Genomic DNA, 23,676 nt, shown 5'->3' on the forward strand with positions numbered 1-23,676 from the left:
TTTTTTCTTCTGCTGAGTGACCGCTGATATTGTTCTGTGTCTTTCAGTTTTGCATCGCTTGTTACATCGCATCACTTTGACTGGAGAGAAACCAGGTAAATAGATAGTATTTTTGATATTTTTTGTGATCATGTTTTCTCAAGAAGTCCAGTGAGAAGAAAATATCCAGCTAAATCACTTTTTTTATATTTTCGCTTATGGAGTTTAAGCAAAAATAGCTCGCGAAAATGATTTTGCATTTCTTTGTCCTTTGTAAAAATAACATTTTATTAAATGATTTTGGAAGTTATATTAGTGACGATATTCGAAGATAAAATAATTATTATTTTTATCTTTTATTTTTTACATCATTCTGCTGCGTGATACAAAATTCTCAACTAAGTGTTACAACAAAACTAAACTTTAAAAAAGGTTGTTTGACCACGCCTAAATTTATTCATTTACATGTTTCACACTTACTAACTCTGCCTCCTTTTGTCCTTTGAATTTAATTTCATTGAGGAGGGGTAGTTCAACACGGATTTATAACTATTACGTCATAGTAATATATGTTTATGATGTGCAGATATGTATATATATATATTTTTGTGTCTGATTTTGTCAAACCATTTCGGGTTTGGAAAAAGAAACAAAGACAAGAAAGTCTTACAGATTTTTCAGACCGTTGAATATAATGAACTAATATTTAATATTTATAATCTAAAAATCAAATACATATGTATACAAATACTTATATAAATACAAAGAGAATATAACATTTTTAATGGAAATTTTCACATATATTTTATCATTTAAAGGTCATAAAAACTGAACGAACAGATGCAAACCAATTAAAATCCGTGTAAAAAAATATCATAAACATTTCCAACTGCTTTCTTAGGTAATCGCAAACTGAAAGTTGCTGTTTCATAATGGCTGTCAATGTACTTGGAGTCCTGGGAATTGTCATCTTCTACATAGTAATTTTAGTGATTGGTATATGGGCAGCACGTGCAAGAAATAGAAAAAAACAACCCGACGATTTAGAAGATGAAACGAAGGAAGTAATATTAGCCGGAAGAAGTATCGGCATGTTTGTCGGAGCGTTTACAATGACTGGTCAGTATTTTTATCTTTTATACAAATATAACTTTTTTCAATCATTTAAACTTTTTTTATCATTAATTTTTTGTTAGTTGAATGGTATAGCAACAGTACAATACGCTAACTTACAAAAAAACCATATCATCGGAAAATAATGTCTAAAATTTTTATTATAAGCTGCACGCATGTTTGTCTGTTTGTGAGTCAAAATGGTAGCTACGATTAGCGAATAAACAATTTTTTTTATAATGGCGCGAAATGTAATAATGGCGCAAAACCCCAGTTCCTACAACATACTTTCGTGAGGGAGGGTGGGAACTTACTCTTACAAGATATTGACGTGAATGATGGTTTTACTAAGACGCCTTTTTTAGCATAAATACTTTACGGAACAAAGCCAAAGTCGACTATCGCATATTGCAAGTTGTGGTAACTTAAAAAACATGAAATAAATTTATTTCTTCGCTCATGCGTGGTAATTTTTTAATATATATTTTTTGTAAGAACCATCTTTATTGGAATAAGTTGCATCGAAAACCCTGAAAAAAGCTTTGTAAAGACTAACAAAGACACTACCTTTTATCATAAAAATTCATAATTTTTGTTTTCATAGAGATTATTTTGTTGTTTTCCCTAATATTTTAGCATAAGTTGAGGTTGACACGACATAAGTGACTCCGATTAAAAATCGTAGTAATTTTGTAATTGACGTTCTCTTAGGCTGTGACCTTTTTGAATAATTTTCAAACCTTTTTTTGATGGGAACAGTAATTTCATTTAGTGCGTTTTACTTTCAAATTTTGGAGTTTATTGTACTCAGATTAATTACATTATGGAGAAACCATACTTCTTTTATATCTCCATCATTATACCAGCACCAGGTCATTTTTTTATCAGAATATTTTATTGAAAAAATAAAATATTATATACATATATATGTAAATTCTTTCTTTGTAAAAAATTAGTTAAAGTTTGTTTTTTACTTACACAAATTCTGACTCATAGAAAGTCATATTGGACTAGAAAAACACTTCATTATTTTTTGAAATATAGGTCTCATGCTTGCTCTATCAAAAAAGAATTATTTTGCAAACATGTTTTTTGCACACCAGGGAAGTTGTACGAACAGCTGTTCTTGTCTCTTGTCCGAGGAAGTTTCTATTTTTTGAAATTCTGATCAAAACTTTAATTCATTAAAACAAGTGATAGGCTTTTTAAAATACATTTACTATATATGAATATATTAAAATCTATTGATTAAGGAAAGGTTGCCGCCAAATTTTTTAAATCTCTTGCTTGATTTTTGTTAAACTCTTTTCAAGTAATCCCTTTTTTAATTTAATAGTAGTTGCATTCTGATTTTACCTCTTCTAAATTTCGGTTTTTTCCCAAACATCTTCATGCTTAATTCATCTGCAAAAACATTTTAAACATAAACCAACTCTCCAATTTTAATCTCCAAATATTATAGGCGTATAGAAAAGAACTGTTGACCGTTATGAACAAAAAAAATATTAAAGCAAATTTCAGACCATCATAACCTCTATACCAGCCACACAGTGATTTTTCTTATTCTAATGACCTTGCGCCTCTCTTCTTTCTGCAATATATCTCTAAATTTATAAAGGGACAGCTTTTTGTTTTTATTTTGATGTTTTTTATACATTCCAGCAACTTGGGTTGGTGGTGGCTATATCAATGGAACATCTGAAGCTGTTAATCGAGATGGGTTGATATGGGCGCAATCATCATGGGGGTATTCCCTGAGTTTGTTGCTAGGTATGCATGTCACCCTCCTTCTCTGTTAAGGCTGTATTTTAGAAACTAGCAGAATGTAAATTGCTTTTACACTACTTTTAAATAAAACTACCAACCTCTTTCCCAGGGCATTTTGCCTTGTTGATGAAGTCTTAGTAATAACGGCTCAGAGGCCACAAGAACCTGGAGGTTGAGGCTGTTTGTAAAACTACAACAAATGTAATCACAGATATCACAAGTCATCACTCCTACTATTTCGCACGTTTTATAATCAGTTTAAATCGTATTTAGGTGGATTTCTGTTCGCTAAAATCATGCGTAAGCGAGGTTACGTTACGCTACTCGATCCGTTTCAAGAACGTTATGGACTTCGTATTGGGGGTATAATGTACATACCTGCTTTTCTTGGAGAACTTTTATGGTCTGCAGCAACCTTAAACAGCTTGGGCGCCACCATAAGCGTGGTGTTAGATCTAGAACTAAATGTGTCTGTCATTGTATCAGCTTGCATTGCACTTTTTTACACATTCTTTGGTGGCTTGTGGTCTGTGGCATATACAGATGTCGCTCAGTTGATCTGTATGTTTATTGGAATGGTAAGTACTCTTTTACAAGAGCGTTAGAAAAATTCTAGTCGTCTAGGGAGTACAGTGTTTCAATGTAACAGGGCAGAGCTCAGAGTCATGCAAGCGTTATACAAACGTTTTCTCGGGAGCGAACATAACAAACCATCTATTACGTGTAGAGTTTATAGAGGACACCTCTCTAAAGTCGGACGTCGTATTATAAGGTCCAATTTTACATGACCTCTAAATATAGACCTATCACGCCAAATAATGGATCAAATAATTGTTGTGAGAGATTTGTCTGTGTTTTATTTAACACAATATGTTAGAAGTTTAAAATATATTAAATTGTCTGCGCTAAGACAAAGTGAAATCCAAAAACTTTTTTGTAACGTCTTGAGACTGTTTTACTTTTTTGAAAGAAATCTACGATTTATATTGTCTTTAGGCTTTTTTTATCTCCCACAGCCAGCCTCTTGACACGCCTTACGATTTCATCATACCATAACATCCTAGAGCAGATTTTAAAGCAATTTAAACCGAACTGGAAAGAAATTCTATGTAATGGACACCTCTCTATAGCGGATACTTTTTGATGGCGTCCACTGTAGAGAATTTGTACTGAAATTAAAGTGATAAAGACAGCGTATTATTTTGTTTTAGTGGCTTACTATCCCCTTTGCAATAAGCAATAAAGCAGTGCAGAGTATCAGTGTCACTCGTCATCAGTGGGAAGGAAACTGGAATTGGTCTGAATGTGGACAGTGGATGGATTATGCTTTTTTATTGGTAAAGGTGTTATCTTAGCTGTATTTAGCTTTAAATTCAAATGACGTTTCCTGATTTTTTATTTGCTTTCCTGTATCATAGATTTTTGGAGGCATTCCATGGCAAGTCTACTTTCAGCGAGTACTGTCCAGTAAGACGCATGTACGAGCACAATATCTCTCCTTCGCAGCTGCAGTAGGCTGTTTAATCATGGCCATACCCTCCATTTTAATAGGAGCAATTGGATACTCCACAGGTGAGTTTTATGTTTTTTAGCGTTAGCGGGATCCAGAAACCTTACAAGGCGGGGACCGGAGCACGCAAAGCAAGGCAAATATTTAAATTTGAGATATTAAGAGGACCAGAATACTGCAAACGTAGATATGGCAGAGAGAACGCAAGTAAGGGTTCTTCACAAAATTCTTTTTTGTGCAATGTTTTTGGTTCTTCCAGAAAAAGACAGTTATAAATATGAGAGTGTCAAGAAATTTATTTTTAAAAGATAAAAGGGTGAAAGTTCTTCCACATTCACGAAAGAACAAACAATTTCAGAAAACGAAAATCGTGTGAAATTTTAGTAATTATTTTTAGACATGGTAAAACGACCTCATCCCCAGGACATTCTAGGTTTTTTTACATTATGTCCGTAAAAAAGGACTGGATTAATGTAGCTGTCCATATATAAATGTAACTGCGAAGCTCATTCGTATACTATTCTCCCATATTTGTTTTATCACACAAGGAAGTTTTTAGCACAATATTTTTATTCTTGTTAGTCCCAGTAACTAAGCTTCCTCTGAAAATATTAAAATTTATAACTGTTCTGATTCCTCTATGGTAAGAAAATCACACTGGATTTCCTGGCTTAGAAAAACTCCTGTCTAATCATTTCGTTTTTGAACCAATGTATAGTGAAATATTTTGAAAAAGCCTTGTGTGTTTATTTCACCATGTCGTTATGTACGAAGTCGTGGACAGGGAAAGGAGAATTCTCCTTCACAGTGAAATTCATCAAAAATGCCCTGGAAACGAGGTTGGAGAATGAGTGCGTAGATTAAGGAAGTTAAGATGATTGGTCTTTTTTTCAGTGCTTTCTGACGAATGTTCTTGTTTCTTAAGAAACATGTGTATAATGAAGTGTTTTCTTCTTCTGTCGTGAATTTGGTTATAGGGAAAAGAAATATATCTGTTCCGGTTTTTTTATATCTTCTTAGATAAAAAAGCGTACTTAATAAAACGCTCTCCCATGTCTCGAAAACAATTAAGTAACTTAGAACCTATTTAAGTAATTATTCTCACTTTATTTTGGTACCTCACACTTTAAAGGTAAAAATTGTATTAATTTTTTAAGATGGCAAGTAGGTCTGGTAACGAGTTTGCCTAAATATTGAGTAACTCTATTTTATTGTGTTAGATTGGACCATGACAGATTACTACAAGGATTCGCACTCGAAGAATGAAACCCTTAAATTCCAATACCAGCTTACTATGCCGTTAGTTTTACAATACCTGACGCCGTCAGCCGTTTCATTTATCGGACTAGGTGCTGTCTCTGCCGCCGTCATGTCAAGTGTAGATTCAAGCGTTTTATCAGCTAGTTCAATGTTTGCTCATAATATATATAAATCAATATTCCGACAGCAAGTAAGTTTCTGTCTTTCTTAGTAAATCACCTGTTTTTAAACAAACCAGCTAATACCATTGTTGTGAGAAACCTTACAGAAAAAAATTGATGACGGACAATTTTTAATTCTAACGAAAAACATAAAAAGACCTCAAAGTAGTTTTGAAACGTTTTAATGTAATTTTGTCCAAGACTTTTAACTGCGTTCCTAATTAGGCAAAGGTACTTAATTTTCTTATCAAATCTCCAAACTTTCAAAAAACCTCGAATATAAATTAGTGTTAAGAGGGATAGAATTTCAAAGTTTGTCACCAAAAGCAATGTTTCTATGTAAGTAACACGCATTCCGAACTTGTCTAAGTTCATGTGTCTATGTTCACAACGAACTTAGGGTTTTTTGGTTACATCCACAGTCTTAAATGGTTAACTTTGCTGACGTTAGCGAGCCCTAATTTGCTGCTTGTTCGGACTTTTCCGGGTCATGGAGAGGATTGTTTCTAAATGCAGACATTGAGGAAAGTTTGGCTACTGCATTTCCGCCATTAATTACCCAGCTTACACCCCTGCCAAAGTAACACTCTTTCACCCTACTGGTTGGCTGCAGAGGACTGACCAGGTGACGCTGTTTGGTCATTTCAAGAAATAGCAAAAAATACTCCGAAGTTATAGACCACTGACCAGGTTTTTTGTGAAATGACGTGTGTTATGATGTGATATACATTTTTGACGGCCCGAACATTTTTGGCTTAACTTTTCGACGGCCTTATTTGAATCGATAAGTACCGGTTTTTTCTAGTAACTAGTTATCATGTCTTTGCATTTACATTTATTTACTTCTATAGGCTAGTGACAAAGAATTGGTTTGGGTAATACGTATATCCATTCTATTGGTTGGAGCACTAGCCACAACAATTGGCCTGACTGTAAAATCCATTTATGGTTTATCGATTTTATGCTCCGATCTTATCTACGTCATATTGTTCCCTCAATTGGTCTGTGTTTTATACTTCCGCTACGCAAACGGATATGGAGCTGTTATCTCATTTGTCATTGGTATGGGTTTGCGTCTCTGCGGTGGAGAGAAAATGTTGGGTAAATTCTATTTTTAGCTACCATTTCAAATAAGCAATATTTATAGATCCAATGATTTTTATATTTTTGAAAAAGTGATTTATCACAACATTAAAAAAGTTTTTTTTTTAAGTTATTAACTTTTATTATGGAGACGAGCGGTTTGATCTAAAAAGGGATTTCACCACTATACGTTATTATATGTTAACAAGAAGCCCTGGGGGCTCCAAGAATTTCCGCGCGCTACTAAAATATTGAATGAAAACCTAATTCGTTGTGTTATTGTGCCAAACATTCGAAGGGGTTTGGTGCATGAACCTCTGAAGATAAAGCACACCAGTGACATTATATCTTACAACAAACGCAAACAAAACCAAACGTGTCATTAAACTCACATTTTAAAAGAAATTGCTAACAAAAAATACAGCCTATCATTCATGGTTGAAAGTCTTGCGATTGAAACGTTTATGGTCTTAAACGGCATTAGTTGACAAAAAATCAAAATTTTGATGTGACCATCATTTTCAGCATACTTTTTTTATTAACTGTGTCAATTTTTGTCGAAAATAAAGCAGTTTTAATTTTTGGATAAATTTTGGCCTAAAATGGCATTTAAGTGACAAAAATCAAAATTTTGATGTCACCATTATGTTCAGCATACTTGTTTTCTTAACTTTGCCAAATTTTGTTAAAAATAAAATAGTTTTAATTTTTGGACCAATTTTGGCCTAAAATGGCATTTAGGTGACAAAAATCAAAATTTTGATGTCACCATTATGTTCAGCATACTTTTTTGTTAACTGTGCCAAATTTTGTTGAAAATGAAGTAGTTTTAATTTTTGGACCAATTTTGGCCTAAAATGACATTTAAGGTGGCAAAAGACCAAAATTTTGATGTCACCATCATTTTCAGCATACTTTATTTGTTAACTGTGCCAAATTTTGTTGAAAATAAAATAGTTTTAATTTTTGGACCAATTTTGACCTAAAATGGCATTTAGGTGACAAAAATCAAAATTTTGATGTCACCATTATGTTCAGCATACTTTTTTGTTAACTGTGCCAAATTTTGTCGAAAACAAATACCAACTTTAGCCTGAAACGTCAATGCGAGACTTCCCAGTAGTTAAGGAGCATGGGTACGAAGTTTACATCTGTGACGGAGCAATGTGAAATCCCAGGGTCGATTTTTTCTCAAAAGATGCTCCGAAAGAAAAAAACGACGGTTTTAAAGAATTTCCTATGCCTTCGGGCGCGGAAATTCAATAATGATAAGCGTATTAGGTCTTCTTGACTAGATCTCAACCGAATTTTGTGATATAAACAGGCTAATCCAGTTAAAAGGATGGGTATTTATTTTGTTTTTAGCTAAGTTTGATAGCATTAAAAACAGTTTCTTAAAATTTTTGTGAGCTCGTGAGATGCTAAAGAAATAACTTTGTAAAACAATATAACAACGAATTTGGTCTAATTAAATTTACATGTGTACAGCATTTCTCATCTTTAAATTTCATATTTTACCTGTCTTTAAGCCAGCGAATCCAACTTCCTATGCCTTATGAAGACGAAATCGTTATACGGAATCAGGACGCAACGGAAAAATAATTATATGACGAAATAAATATATGACTAATAATTGTATTTTTTTAGGAATGGACCCACTTATCAAGTATCCTTTCTACGACGAAGCTAAAAATAAACAGCTTTTCCCGTTTCGTACATTCTCCATGATTATGACCATAACCGTATTGTGGTGCTCCTCCATAGTTATTCATATCCTATTTCAAAAGGAAATTATACCAAGAAAGTACGACAAGATCTCTGCGTTTAAGAACGGCATAAAACCGTTTCAGTTTCATGATATGCTTGATACTCACGGCATTAACGTAAAAGACGTATACGATAAAAACGGCAGACTTGAAGAGACGAATTTAATGACGGAAAAACCGAACAACGCCGTTGAAGTTGACGCTGATATTCCGCTAAGCCAAAACAACGACGAAAATTATTAAAAACAATCTGACGCTCTTTTTTGTTCTTGTCAAATGTTAGTATGCTGTTGGATACGGTTTTGCAGCGGAAACATAAATTAAAAATGGACATTACGTATTGATTTACCAAAGTTACAACCCAAACTAAATTAAGCTACAAAGCTTTGGATTTGATATGTATATGTTCGAAAAATAAAGTCTTTAAACAGTACAAAAAATTTACAGCACAGTTTAGCTTTTAGTAAAAAGACAAGACTTATTTGCCGTTATATATTTTGTTTACAACTAGGTATATTATTAATAAAATTCATGTAAATACATGAAAATATCACATTTTATATGTGACGCGTGTGTGTAATTATATGATAACTTAGCACTCTTCTTGACGTCTTTGTTCTGTCTCAGCATGGACATTTTAAAGAGCTCTGAGGAGGAGAATGCATCGATTGCTCTTCCCTTTATCGATTGCTTTTCATCTGCGGCAGTTTTGGTTAACTAACTAATATTACGATGTAAACAAAGACTTAATTCAATATCATGTACGCGACCATAGAGATATTATTATTTCTCTTTAATAATATCTCTATGACGGAACTAAGAGACCGTTTACACGAGACTGAAGTAACGTGCAAGCGTAGTGAAATTCCACACCACAGTGTAATGTGCGACTTTTTCGCAATATCTCACTCCGGGTGAGTTAAATTCCGGGAAAAGCCCGTAGTCGTAATGGGCTGAATCTTTCGTGTGCTAAATTTTAAGTGTCCGCGCTAATAAGAATACCAAAATTCTAACCGGCTGGCCATTATTCTTTTATCTCTATTGTTCTAAAACATTCACCTATTGTTTTTAACCCGAAATCTCAACCTGGTATTCTTATAAAGCATATTCTTATAAAAGAAATAGCGTGTATTCAAAAACCACATTTTAATCCGAGGTGAAGTGTTTGCATGGTAATCTCACACGAAATTTTTAGACTGTCATAAGTCAGTGTCACTTTTCCCGAATTGATAAAACATGTGTGAACAATCCTAAAAACGAAACACTGTAGACGAAACAGTTTGAGTTCACTTCAGATTTTGTGTAACATCAAACGTTTTTTTATGTTTAGCATTCATTTAATCTAAAGTGTGTCTAACCACTATTATAGAACCGAAAAAAAACAACAACTTTATTCACAATGTCCTTAACATATCAAGTATTAAACAAAAAATTGTGTGTAAAAAAACATCAAAAATGAATACGCCCGTTCCTAAAAAAGTTTATTTACTTAAAGCAACTAAAGAATTAAAAATTGTTTTTTGTTCAGGAGGCTGATACCAATGTATTGTTCACGAACAAGGGCTTTCCAAAAATGTTCATATGTAAAAAATATTTATTACAGCCACAATTGTTATCCATACAAAACTAACAAGAAGTGTCAGCTACGTCATTTGAAGACAAAAACCTGGCGATAAAGTTACAGGAACTCTCCAAATTCTATTTAGATTGTTCAGACAGTTTAAAGATGATGTCAGCATGAAATAAACAAGTGCCGTTGTTTTTCGCCGTCATTCTTTTGTTCTCATTTATAGTTTAATTAATATTTGACTCATAGCTCATCACTTTGCCTCATTTACTAGAATAAATATTAGCAAAGTTACTGGAGATAACAAGGCAAATGTAAACAAAGTCTTAATAATAAATACATTTTGTAACCCGATAGCATGTCCAATATAAAACAAAGGTTCTTTTAAATTCGCATAGGGTTTTTTAAACAGAGACTGAAGTAGCCGTCTACCATAACAAATGTATCAAGTGTTGCTCTGAAAAACGAACTATAGAGTTTGTTTCCCCCTTGATGGTCCCTTTATTAACAGTTGGGCAGCTAGTAAGTAACGAAATTTTATTTACTAAATTATTTTATTTTATCGCTAGTTAATCTGCCTCATGTTTTATTGATAATGTACAAATTACTGTGCTTCTCAAACGTGACTATCGCCGCAGCTAATATAAGTTCTGAGACTCAACATTCACCACATATTTATGGAAAAGATACATAGATGATAAAACATGTACACCAATTTTATGAAAAGAAAACGCAATGTAACTTCTCATACGAAAGTAGGAAATCTTACAGAAAACAGAACATGGACAACAACAAGACATGAACAAGTTTTTTTTCCAGCAATTTCCTATAATTTTAAGAGAGGGCAGCTCCTCTTGAAAGGCAAATAGGCCAGGGATGAGGTTGCATATTGTCATTATTCAAATTGAATTGTATGTAGCAACAGTTGATAAAAAGGTGATCTAACACTTTTTATGCCTAAGTGAGGATAAATATTTTTTTGTTAAAAACAGAATCGTATAAAGTTTTGTGATGACCTACAACATCACTAGGCGGGGCATTTGTTGACAGTACTTGCGGGACATTTGTTCACAGTACTTACCGCGGGAAAGAGATTTATGATGATTAGCTTAAAAAAAATTATGTTATTGATTTATTTATGTTTTAACCGTTATATAAATAAATATATTTATTTTATAACAGAGATAATAAGGTTCGCACAGTGTGGTTGACATTATGTAACGGTTGAACGAGGTAGTTATAAAATTATTTACACTTTTTTATACAAGTATGACGTTTAAGCATACGAATAAAAGGGAAGAGAAATTAAACATATCTCCAGCCTCATGAAAATAATTTCATAAATTTTAGAATTATTTGAAGTCAAACCTTTACCTAAACACCTGCATCAAATAATATTTGGGTTCAAAATCAAAATAAAAGAAGCTGTTTCACTAAACAAAAGGCAATATAGATGACCAATGTTTACAAAAGTTAAACTGTTTGCAGTTTTCTTGCACATGCGCAAGCATTTCTGTAGGTAGAAAATATAAACAACAGACCACAGCTTTTAAAGAAATCCATCTAAAAAAAGAAATAATACAAATAAATTTTGATTCCACTTCCTTTTGAATCTTATGCTACCCAAAAATCTTTAATCCTCATTAATAATCATTTTACCCTGTGAAAGTCCTGCTTTTTTTACCTACACGTGCGAGCATGCTCGTTGTTTTTAAAATGAGTAAGTCATGCGAACAAGTAAGTCACGCGAAAAGTGGTTTATAATCCTGGCAATGCATTTTTAACACCGCAGTTCATTCAAACTCCTGTTTCAAGAACACCAAGTCTTTTGGACTATGATAGATATGTTGATACCGAAATTAATCCAAAACTTAGCCACTCTTCACGTTTCTTCTTTTTTAAACTCTGTTACAAGTGTGCATTTTTGGCCCAAATAAATAGGGTGATAAAGTCGCAAAATGCGCGGTCATTTCTGCAGTATATTACATGATGCACAAAGTACTTAATTTACTATATGGCATGTTTTAAACTTTACTAAGATCTCACTGTTGGCACTTGTGACGTCATAAGTTGAAACTTTTAGGAATTACAAAATCTTAATCTCATGATAAAAGACCTTCGTGGAAACTTGATACCCATATAGGAGACATCAATAAACATTGATACATCTCGGAAAGAAAACATAGAAAAACGATGGCAAAATTGTCAAATAGTGCTTCCCCTCAAAAACAACACCCGTAAAAAAGTAAAAATATTTTATCCATAAATTCTTAAAATTCATCAAAAGCTATTAAAGGGGCTACGGAACGGCTGTTAGTTTTCGACTTTAGTGACTTACACGAAAATCCAGCTGATGGCGGTGAAAAACAAAAATGGCTATTTTCCGGACTGTATGTAATTTAAAGACTCCAACATATAGATATATCTAGAAATTTTATCTTCTCCAGCCTTGATCATGTTTTCATCCAAAAGGAGTCTTGCTGAAACATTTCTTTGTAATATACGTTTCGAAAAAAATATTGAACCAGCGAGCAAAGTGCGCTGGTCTGTTCATTGCGCAAAACGCGTTTGCCGGATTTTTAATATGTGCGCGGGATATACGGAATGTGAGCATTTTAACCGGTTCGTAGCCCCTTTAAAGTTGGCGTAGACACGAGAGAGGCATTACTAAAAAAATTATTATGCTAAAATGTTTTAGGATCTGAAAAGATAAGCAAAAATTTGGAAAAGCTCCACTGATGCATAAATCTACTATGTTGTGAGCAGGTCTATTTTTAAGCTCTCCCTCACACAGTTTCGACGCGTTATGTAACTATAATTATGTCATAAAGTTATCATAAAACAGTAACGATGAAGTGTAACATTGGAAAAGCGTGAAAATGTCGTAAATTATCCGTTATCCAAGCTCTCGTTAAAGCTTTATACATTATACATATTTCATAAAAAATATAACCGGGGGCATAAAAAAGGTGTGAATAAAATTTATTACCGCTGCGTAAGGATATTAGGGACTTCACAATACAAAAACTACGTTGTCCTTAAATTTTTTAAAAAGGCCTCTTTTGAAACACCAACCTTGTCCCCGGCGCTTGTTTATCGTTTTTTATATCAGGACAGCCGCCGTTACGACGTCTGAAAAGATACACGATGTTCTGGGGACGATGTTGGAAAAACACGTGCCAAAAAAAAAAATTACGAATTTAAACGACAGCGACAACCAAAACAAATACCTCTGCTATAAAAGTGGAAAATATGTAAAGCTGGAAATAAGAAAGGGAAAAAACTGATCTGCGTGTTCTCATCAGCAACCCACAGCGTCAAAATGATTCTTTTCGAGTAAAAGAAGTAACGAAAACTTAGATTTTGGGGTTTACCCTGCCCTGCACATGAGAATTGAAAATAATAATTAAGTGTAAGAACTCCTTGGAACAAAGTAGAATACGTACACTAATTTGGTGGCAGAAACCAAGAACAGGCTGCCTTTAAAGCAACTGCAGGTGAACAGTGTGGGTACAAATATCACCAAGATAGGTAGGGAGAATAGTAAAGCCCATAATTCACTCGTTGATCGTTATATGTTACTTCTCTATATTTTTGACTCTATATTTTCAAACGTTCGCATCAGCAAAAAATATTTTACTTTAATTAGTAAAAATGGAGTTCAAAGCAAGTTATTTAATCTTGCTGCAACATTCACAATAGCATAGAAGTACTTGGTTAATAGCGACACGAAAGCACGGATTGCCATAACGCACAGGATGAACCCAATCATTGCAAGTCGTATAATAAAGAAAACATGTGATAGGATGGGATAGTAAATTACAGGATTTCTAAAAGTTCCTCCTTCTACTGAAAAACAATGTAAACACGTTGGAGAAACGTTAAAATAAAGAAAACTTTCATTACTGCAGTGGTATACTCATTAAATCATATAATGACTAAGAAGCACCAACCTCGCCCCCAGTGCTTGTTTTTTATTATAACGTAAAAAAAAAACCTAACAGGTCCCTAGGGATGATGTTAAGAGCACAGTATTACAATATCGCAAAACTTTAAAAGTTTAAAAACGCGAGACCCGTGCGTTAAGTATCTTCTAGAAACATTGTTATTATAAAAGTGGGAAAAATAAGAACGCTTTAATTTTTCACTGCGGTTGAGAGAAAGGCGTGTGTATTTTAGCAGTTGTAAAACAGGTCAAAAGAAAAGAACTGATGACTTTATCGTATAGCAGAACCTGAGATCAAAGTTGTCAAAAGGAGTATTTCCCCGTCCTTGAGGGTTTGTAAAAAACAAGAACCCTGGGAACGAGGCTGAGGACTATTATTAACACCTGTGAAAAATATGTAGGACCTAGCCTTTTTATTGTTTAACATCCAAACAAGAAGTGAAACTTTACTAAAATTAAATAACTTTATGACAGTAAACAAATTTATAAGAGTAAACAACTTCATGAGAGAAAATAATGAAAGTGATTTTTTTGTACTTTTGCTTTTCTTTTAATATTGACCACGTCCATTTTCAATGAGCACGTGATTCTCAGTTCCATTTTGCTTAATTAAAATTTTCCATGAAAATTAAATTCATTAAATAAAGAGTTTCTGGAACAATTTTCTAAATTTGTGGTTCACGTGTTCACATTATTTCTTATCACTTTAAACCGCGCATTTAAAAATCCTTTCTCTTCTATTCTTCTATTCAATATCATTAATGACAAACTGTGCTACGAAAACACCATGGAGACTAAAAACTGTACCCCCGTCTTTTAATTAAACCATTTTAATAGTTTATGAGAGTTTTCGTATACAAGATACGATTATATGCATAAATAAATATATAAAAAACTGCAAACTGCTGAGAGATCTGTTGTGAAAAGTTGTATTTTTTATGAACAGATGTAAATGTAATATTCTCATACAGATAAAATGTACAACAGTTGCTAAAAAGAAAAGAAAAGAAAAGATTTTAAGCACTCAATTTATTGAGAAAGTAAGTAGAAAATATTCGCTCAGTATTGTTTATGAGAACTTGGAGGATAGAAAGGCACTTTAACTCGTTCGTTTGGTTTCTTGGTTCATTGTCATCCTAGTGTAAACTCACCCTTATTATTAAGCAGTAGTTTTATGAAGGGAGCCTGCTGAGGGACAGTTTGGCCACCGCATATCTTCGGGTTTTTTTAGTTTAGAATCTTTTTTATGATAATATTTAACCCTTAGACATTCTTTTTTGTAGTTTAAAGGTAAAATTGTAAAGGCGTTCTTGGACATAAAAAAAGAGTAAAAATACATAAGTTGTTTTTAGCGTATTTGCAAAATCGGTGTGATTCGATAAATTCTCTAACTTACGGATCTAGAGTATAAACAAGAAATCTTAAATGAACAAAATATGCAGTACTTCCAAGTTTTTGAAAGTCACAACGATGAAAGGTCAACGATGAAAAAATACTATTGTTACGCGAATTTTAGAGTCTAACAAAAATCTAACCAGTTTTATCATTTGAAAGTTTCATTCTTGTTTAGATAAGTCTACAGGTTTAAAGTAACCTTGGTTTCCAATGGCATAAAAAGTTGTTGACAACTCTGACAAAACAAAAATACGGACCTTATTGGAAACCATGCTTTAATAACGACAGTGCGTCAACAAATTTAATTCAAAACCTTTGTGTGTAATTAAAAACGTCTAGCCACGGTAGACAGTTCAACCGCATTGTAACAGCACGTGACTCAATGTAATAAATTATTTTAAAGACACAACATTCTAAAGACAAACCATGAGTGCTTTGTAACCGAAAAAAAACATCTCAAATAATTCTTTCAGGCAATTTTTAAAGTTTTTATTGTGGAGTCTTTCTCTCCCGCTGCGAAAAGCTGGGTTTTTTAGAAGAAGAAAAGTTTGGTTCTTTCCCCTTTTATCTATTATTATTAATTTTTTAATTAATTAATTTTGCTTTGGTTTTGGTTTAAAGCTGATAAAACTTTTTTCTTTGGTCCTTTTAGTATTTTGTTATGTTATATATACATACATACATATATATGCATACAAAATTATAAAAATAAAATTTCCAAAAAGCGTGTTTTTTACGTTCCATAAATGTATTACTCGCCATCGCAGACGATGCATACCGTTAGGATCAGGAAATAATAAAATTGTTTGCGTTAAGCTTTTAATAACTGCGAAGAAGCTTGTAAACTGAAATAAATTACAGTGTGATTTTCTTTCAACGACGCTCGCTCATTAATCTTTTATCCTATTAAACGGTCACCATAGTATTAAAGACAAAACAAGAGCACAATCAAGACGGCGCCATATCACTGAATCAATTACAACACTACCCCCTTAACAATCCATCAAGGTCAAGTCGACTACTAAACTTTAAGCGTGTTCAACATTTAACTTAAATTTAATTTTTCTTTTAGCACGGACATTTTCAGACGCGAAATTACCAATTTACTGATCCTAAATTTGGTGTGTTCAAACATTCCTTTGTCACGTTTATACATTATGACTTGGATAATAAAAACGTCAAGAGTAAAAAAATACCAACTTAAACTCGTTCCCAGCTTCCTTTTGCTTTCTGATATGCGTTCTGGTGGAAAAAGAGTATGTCTACAAGTGAAACGTAAAATAAACCCTTAGAAACAAGATTGATACCAACTGTAAAAAATATGGCAGATTAAAAAACTAGGCAATAAGAGGCCAATCAAAGTAAAATTACATTTTGCACTCCCCCGTGATCGATTTTCGAGATAAATCTAATCCACAAAAGTCACGAATATGTTCAGCTCTTTGTTGAAAGAAGAACACGTAGACTGTTTGCCCTATTGTGGTAGCCTAGTGACGAAGTAAGCTTTTGTTTTTTTCATGGTTTGCTAATAGTGATGTACGATAAAAATCTATCTCATTAAAAATGAATTATGCTGTTGTTGTGTAAAACGGACGTCATAATCGAGAGGCCTAGAAACTAGATGACAGCTACAACGTTTATAACGACAAGTTGGCATGACAAAAACAATTACATCATCCTTATCTAAAAATAGATTACGCAAGGCTACGTATATATGTTGTGTGTGATGTGAGTGCCACACGCCCAACGAAATGATATGTTGTCAAGTAAATAAAACAACAACAACGACCTGGATTATTTTTAACGCATAGAGTTACAAGCCACTTTTGATAGCGTTGGCAAGTAGGAATTAAACCAATGTTTTTCAGAAACGTTTCTTTGATTCAAAAACGATTTGAATCCGATAATATTCTTGATTTGTTTCAAATTTTTGGCTGTCAAACAAGTTCGCATATTAACTTGTTGTTGTAAAAAATAATGCTTTGGTCTAAAGAGGCGCTAATCTGGTTCCCAGGGCTTCTTTTTTTACATCATAAAATCCCTGAAGACTCCATTTGGAACAATTGAATCGACTTTACACGAAAAAATAAACGACTGGAAAGAAAAATTATTGAAATTATATTATGAAAAAGTCTAACAATATTTCTTTTTTCCGGCGCGTTGGTTTTTGCAAAGAACTTTGAAGACCAGTCCTCTATCTACCTCATAGAACCTAGGTTAATAATATTTTAATTTTTTGTATAGAATCCACTATGGCGTGTTGCTTCCGTATGCTGCAGTACATAATTGCGTTGATGTTACTGGCTGCCATTGGTCTGCTGGTAACAGCGGCTTGTGTTGATTATTGGTGGAAATTGGAGATAACTGGAATGGAAAGTGGGAACAAGGGTGAGACGCGGTTTTTATTAATTTGATCCACGGCGTATTTCTCAGCACTATTTTCGTATCTGTCACATGAAGCAAAGCGAAATCTAAAGGGATAGATACCCTCCTAATTAAAACTCACTTTGGATTGCATTTTACTTCAGTCATATAAGCCACACCAAAGTAGAATTTGAACGTGTGCTGCAGAGAAATGCATTTTTTTCGTTACTGCGCAGGATTTTCCGTCCCACGGGAATTTTTTTAGAGTAGAAAATTTCACTTTTAAGTAGAACTTAGGTTTTTTTATGTAAACAGTTGTATTTTACTCCAATGTAGAACTTCATCTTGCTCAAATTTAAATCTAGGTGTTTTATCGTATCAAACATGTACTTCCTTTCGTAACCATAAAGAAATGGTGTAATTTTAGATTTATTTTTATTGTCAACATAAGATACAACACTCCTCCACACGGCTTCACTTTTGTGGCAACCATAAATTATTTCTAGGTTTATGGCGAACCTGTTTACCAAAGGTTGTCGGAACTAATTCAAAGACTTGTTCGCAGAGAGATGACATTTTTCAGTTTTCGCAGCACAAAAGTAAGTACATTTTTTGACACCACAAACATTTTGTCGAACAAAATTACGTATTTATTTCATTATTTTTTCTACCAAAATACTCAACATGATCTTAAGACGCATGTTTTTTTTAGATTTGGACATGGTTTTAGCAACACTGTGTGGTGGTGGAGTGTGTTATATCATTTCTGTGGTTTTGATATTCATAACAATTTGTCAAAAATATCCAACGAAATGCTTCATTCTCGTGGAAGCAATTGTGACCTTTCTTGGAGGTAAGATATATACAGATATTATACAGCATATGCTTTGTGAGAAAAACGTGTTTTTTTTCTTGTATTACTTAACTTTTAAAAGATGGTTCGTTTCTTAAAAGATTCGTTTTTCTTCCCAAAATTTTAACCATTGGTGATTAAGAACAAGACCTAGACTATTCTTGCTCGGTTTCGCGAGAAGCCTAATTTATCCTCTTTCTGAAAAATGTGAAGAACTTTTTATGGCAAACTAGTTCCCAAAAGTTAGCGATTGTGGGACCGTTTTGCCCGATTTGGCCCGGATATTTGCGGTACCTGTCCTTTAAGGGTTAATTAAAAAAGCCCTTTCTCCCTTGGCTTTTTTTAATGACAATGAAAATTTTAACTCAATACAAGAATTAGTCCCCAAAACCCAAATAATTTCTCTTTTAAAATTCCGTTATAATTTAATAATTACTATATTTTTTAAATTTCAGTTGGCGCATGTGCATTCAGTGTCACGTGGGCAATATTAGAAATACAAGATGAGAACTTGAATTGGGCATTTTATTTGCTTTATGCTGCAGGCGGTTTAGGAGTACTTACGTTTTTCTTCTCGTTGGTATTACTCTGCATGCGCGCTCCTGGAGCTTATCACTCAACGCGTCGAGACGATGAAATTATCATGCTGTCAAGATAAATCTCTTTAACACTTCTGCAGATTATAAGATGTATTGAGAGAATATCAGAATATGTGTTCACGCATGATTATTTCTATCTCGGGATTTGAAAAGAGTGTTGACTCAGCAAGTCGCAGATGACGATATGTTTTTGAATTGTTATATGTTCGCGTGACGTCAATAACGACAATGTGATGTGGTGTTCCGTAAGAAAGGCCTTCTCCTATTGCTTCTTTTTACGAAGTTTATCTCCGATATAAAAATTGAGTCGTATGTTCCCCTAACATAACGTCAAAATTAGGAGCTTGTAGACACTTCAAAAAGATCTATGTATAAGTTTTTATGTGTGAGGTTCGCCGAAACTGTGTTACAATATTTCCATCTCAGTAACTCCTTTGTTGTATATATGTAATGATTGATGTTGTTTTCAATTTTTTTACACACTATATATGTGAAAAGAAACGAGAGTGGTCGCACGAGTATTTATTTGAATAAAAAAGATTTTTTTTTACTGAAATATATCTAAGATTGAGAAGAATAGCTGAAGTTGACTAATTTGTCTGATTGAAAATTTCGGGTAAGTTTTATTGACAAGTCCTTGCCCTAAATCCTAAATTGCGAAAGATTATCTTGACTAAAGTAAATGTTTTTTTTTTCGACCTCGCGAGAATAAGTCGTCGCAAATGTTAATCAGCTTAGGGTAGTCCTTGAGTTATAACCTTTATACCAGGTTCACCAACCTCGTCCCTAGGGCTCTCTTTTTGACAATCTTGGACGGCGAGGCTGCAGGTTAACATGATACCAGTATCATGTGAACATTTCTCATGTGAACATTCCTGCAAAAATATTAAAAATAATCAATCTTAAAGCAAAATTTATTTGCTTTACCCGACATCCACTTTTTATAAATGAGTAGTTAAAGAATTTTACACTATCTGTAACGCCTTCTGCTCTATTAATTATTCGCTAACGCCCATTATTTCCGAATCGGGGAATAAAAGGTCGCGTACATAAGAAAGTTATATCCAACCCTAAAGATTTTTAGAAAGAAAAATAAATCCAGTAATCCAGAAACAGGTTAATGACAATAATAAAAAATCTTCAAATCCCCATATCCCTTTAACCGTTCGTCAAAAGCACATCGTCCTATATATTTTTAGCATTTCAATCAGCATGAAGGCGTGGGACGTTGCTGACGCCAGCAAAATATTTAAACTGTTATATCTCCTTGACGTCATTAAAATTCAAATGGCGGATCTTTGTTATTCATATGCAGTATAGAATACGTAGATGTTTGGAGATGCCTGAAAAGAAAGCAATAAAACCAGTTTCAATGTCAAGGGCACTTTGTGAGCTCAATTTTTCATGTTTTTAAGAAGGACTCAGGGCTTCGACCTGTTGTCAGATCTGGCGAAAGGAATTTGGGAATTCTGTGGGTTCATAATTACAGCAGAATACCTTCTTAGAGTGTTAAAGCGAATCACGAATCCAGATCAGTAAGGGATCAGAGCAAATGGAAGCTAAACCCAGAGCAGTGTTCCAAAAAATATGCAAAACGAGAGTCACTCCAAAGATTGATCAATTGTCTCAGTACAAGTCGCGGGAACTAGATCCATACAGTTACGGATGGGATGCTTTTCAAGTGTTGTTGGCTTACATAAAAGCATATGTCTTTCCACCATTAAAAGAAAGTACAGGACGACAAAGCAACAGTAACAATCATGGTTCTCTCAACTTCTACTTATGTCTGTGCAAAATTTGATTCTGTCGCCTAAACAAATAGATTTGTTAAAAGATCCTCAAGGGTACATCCACTTTCGCTAAACCGATCAATGGTGACCGGGACAAAACACAAGGGGTATCAATCAAGGCTGCAAACATTATCTCAAATTCCAGACGAACAAAGTACCCAAACTTATTACAAATCGCTGGTGTTCTATACGACAATTGATCCTATTCAAGGTCCTCTGACTTCTGTACTGGATTATTTGTCAGAATTATTCTCAACCAAAACATAATTTTATCTGAAATGTGGAAACAGTACTGACTTATTTATCAAAATTTTCTAAGAACTACGTGGTAAGATGCTAACTTTAAAATTAACAATGTTTTGCACTTTCTGCAGCTTCTAGGGTTTCTAAGATAACTAATTTAGACATCATATATGATCCAGGTTACTCGTTTTAATTTTCAAAATTAACCAAGACTAGGAAACCTGGGGAAGGGATTCCTGTAGTGAAATACGTCAGATTTCCCCGAAGTAAGAAATTGTGTGTTTGTCATTATATTGACTTGTATTTGAATAGGTCCAAAAATTGGAGCAATAACGCTAGTTAGTTATTGCGGCTTCCCTTATGGATTAAGGAGGTTTTAACTTTGCTTGGTATTAGCTCAGCATTCATATCTTATTTTACTAGGTCTTCTTCTACATCGAAAGCTGTTATTGCATGGGCATCTATTTCTGACATTTCAAGGAGAACTCATTGGTCAAATGAAACTACCTTTTAGTGTTTTTATAACGAGCAAGTTTCTGAGAAATAATGGATAGATTTCAGAAGGCTGTATTAGGAAAGCTTTAAAGTGAGATCGTTGAAAGCGTAATCCAGGGAAGATCGGACATAAAATTGAGGATTGTGCCAGGGCTCGCAGTCGATATCGATTTTATGAATCGGGATTGCGTCCTGGCTTTTAAAACTTTTTGCGGGAGAGAGCAAAATCAAAAGAAATTGCTAATCATGCGCAAACGTTTTTTTTTATTCACAGCTTCGCGCGCAGACTTTTTTATGAATGCTTGACAGCCTAAATATTCAGCTTAAGGATATGTAAAACCAAAGCAATTCCTATAGTGTCATAATTTTTTATTAATTTATCCTTTCTATAATGTATGCAAGGCTACTGAAGTCTCACTTTAAATGTTTAATCATTTAATTTAGTCGACACACTTCGTTATTTTATATATTTAAAATTTAATCATTTAGTAAATTTTGCGCTACGGCTTTGTTTCAGGGAATTATTGAGGCGCCTAGGCTCCTTGTTTTTATTTTGGGTGGATTTTCAACATGTGAAATAAAAATCGTAGGACTAAAGGTACCATTTTTTGCTTGGGCACTAAAGGGACTGGATCCTACGGCACAACATATACATTGATGTTGAATTATCAATGTGCGCAAAAACTTCGGGAGCGCAGATGTTAAAAACGCATGTCTTTTTTGTTTCTTTTCAGAAAAAGGGATAAAAATTTCTGTGAACAAGGTCGAAATTGGTTAGTTTTCCATATCTGTAAAATAAAATTTTATTTCGCAGCACGGAGGTTTAAAATACCCCCATTACTTGCGAACAACCTCCCTTTTGTTATGTTACAGAGAATTTTTATACATTACGAATATTTGTAGTATTTTAGTGATGATCTGCATCTTAAATTTGTTTCTTGCCTCTGAACTTACGCAAAAGTACTAAAAATTGCCATCTTGTGTGTTAAATAAATAGCCCTGTTATATCTTTTTCTCATATTACAGCACTAGTTTGTCTGATTGCCTCATACATAAAGGTTTTCGTTACTATAGGAAATGAAAAGATAAGGTTTTAAATTCGAAATAATAAGTAAGAAGGGTGTGTGGATAGGACCAGATTTTTCACGTTGCGTTACAAGAGTTTGGGTAAAAATATGGGGAACTTGGGTGCTATTGAATGGCCCTAAAGAATGTAAACAATCGTTCAACTGTCCGTATATGTGTCAAAATATTCTTAGCGAGCAAAGTTTAAAGTTTTTGGACAAAAAGTGAGTTGTTATTTTTCGAAACGCTCTTTGCCAATCAAAAAATGTTAGACCACTGTTCACTGTTAAAATTTTTTCCAATAATTTTACTCTGGCTGCTTAACATAAAACCAAAGAATAGTAATAGAAAAATGGCAACGATAAGGTCGGTTCCCATAAACATAGTAAGTGCTCAGCAACAAATTTGCATTTCAATGGAAAGTGCAACGCATTACAGTTAGTTTTTGTTGTATGTATTAATTGTAAATTTTCAAATCAATTTATTTCACGTCGGAAATTTTTTGCCGATTTGAAATGCCATTTGCCTGCCTTCACGCCTTCAAGCTTGTGTTTCACATCGACAACTTAAATTTTGTTTTTCTTAGATAGATAATGTAAACAAACTTTTGAGTAAAACAAAAATGGACGTAAATCAAGATGCTTTATTAACACGTTGTGAATAAGCAAAGCTGAGTTGTATGTTCAATATCTCTTCAATTACACAAATAACTGATAAAGG

At 33.6% G+C, this 23,676-nt stretch overlaps 2 protein-coding genes across 3 annotated transcripts; both read left to right on the forward strand.

The window, feature by feature from the left end:
• Positions 1-9,229, forward strand: LOC130640790 (high-affinity choline transporter 1-like). Its single transcript, XM_057447343.1, has 8 exons — positions 1-1,098; positions 2,755-2,862; positions 3,133-3,437; positions 4,071-4,196; positions 4,278-4,431; positions 5,590-5,819; positions 6,642-6,891; positions 8,521-9,229. Exons 1-8 carry the CDS (start codon positions 912-914, stop codon positions 8,880-8,882), a joined length of 1,722 nt encoding a protein of 573 aa, XP_057303326.1. The 5' UTR covers positions 1-911; the 3' UTR covers positions 8,883-9,229.
• A 1,342-nt stretch (positions 9,230-10,571) lies between these two features.
• On the forward strand, positions 10,572-19,942 carry LOC130640791 (uncharacterized). 2 transcript variants are annotated; one of them, XM_057447345.1, is made up of 5 exons: positions 10,572-10,728; positions 17,792-17,935; positions 18,418-18,510; positions 18,624-18,764; positions 19,220-19,942. In XM_057447345.1, exons 2-5 carry the CDS (start codon positions 17,800-17,802, stop codon positions 19,420-19,422), a joined length of 573 nt encoding a protein of 190 aa, XP_057303328.1. In that variant the 5' UTR covers positions 10,572-10,728; positions 17,792-17,799; the 3' UTR covers positions 19,423-19,942. The 2 variants fall into 2 exon arrangements, with proteins under 2 accessions (XP_057303328.1, XP_057303327.1); XM_057447344.1 differs by lacking the exon at positions 10,572-10,728 and adding an exon at positions 15,017-15,192.
• Positions 19,943-23,676: the final 3,734 nt, after the last annotated feature.

Source organism: Hydractinia symbiolongicarpus, chromosome 4 (assembly GCF_029227915.1).
Source record: "Hydractinia symbiolongicarpus strain clone_291-10 chromosome 4, HSymV2.1, whole genome shotgun sequence".
Lineage (NCBI taxonomy): Eukaryota > Metazoa > Cnidaria > Hydrozoa > Anthoathecata > Hydractiniidae > Hydractinia > Hydractinia symbiolongicarpus.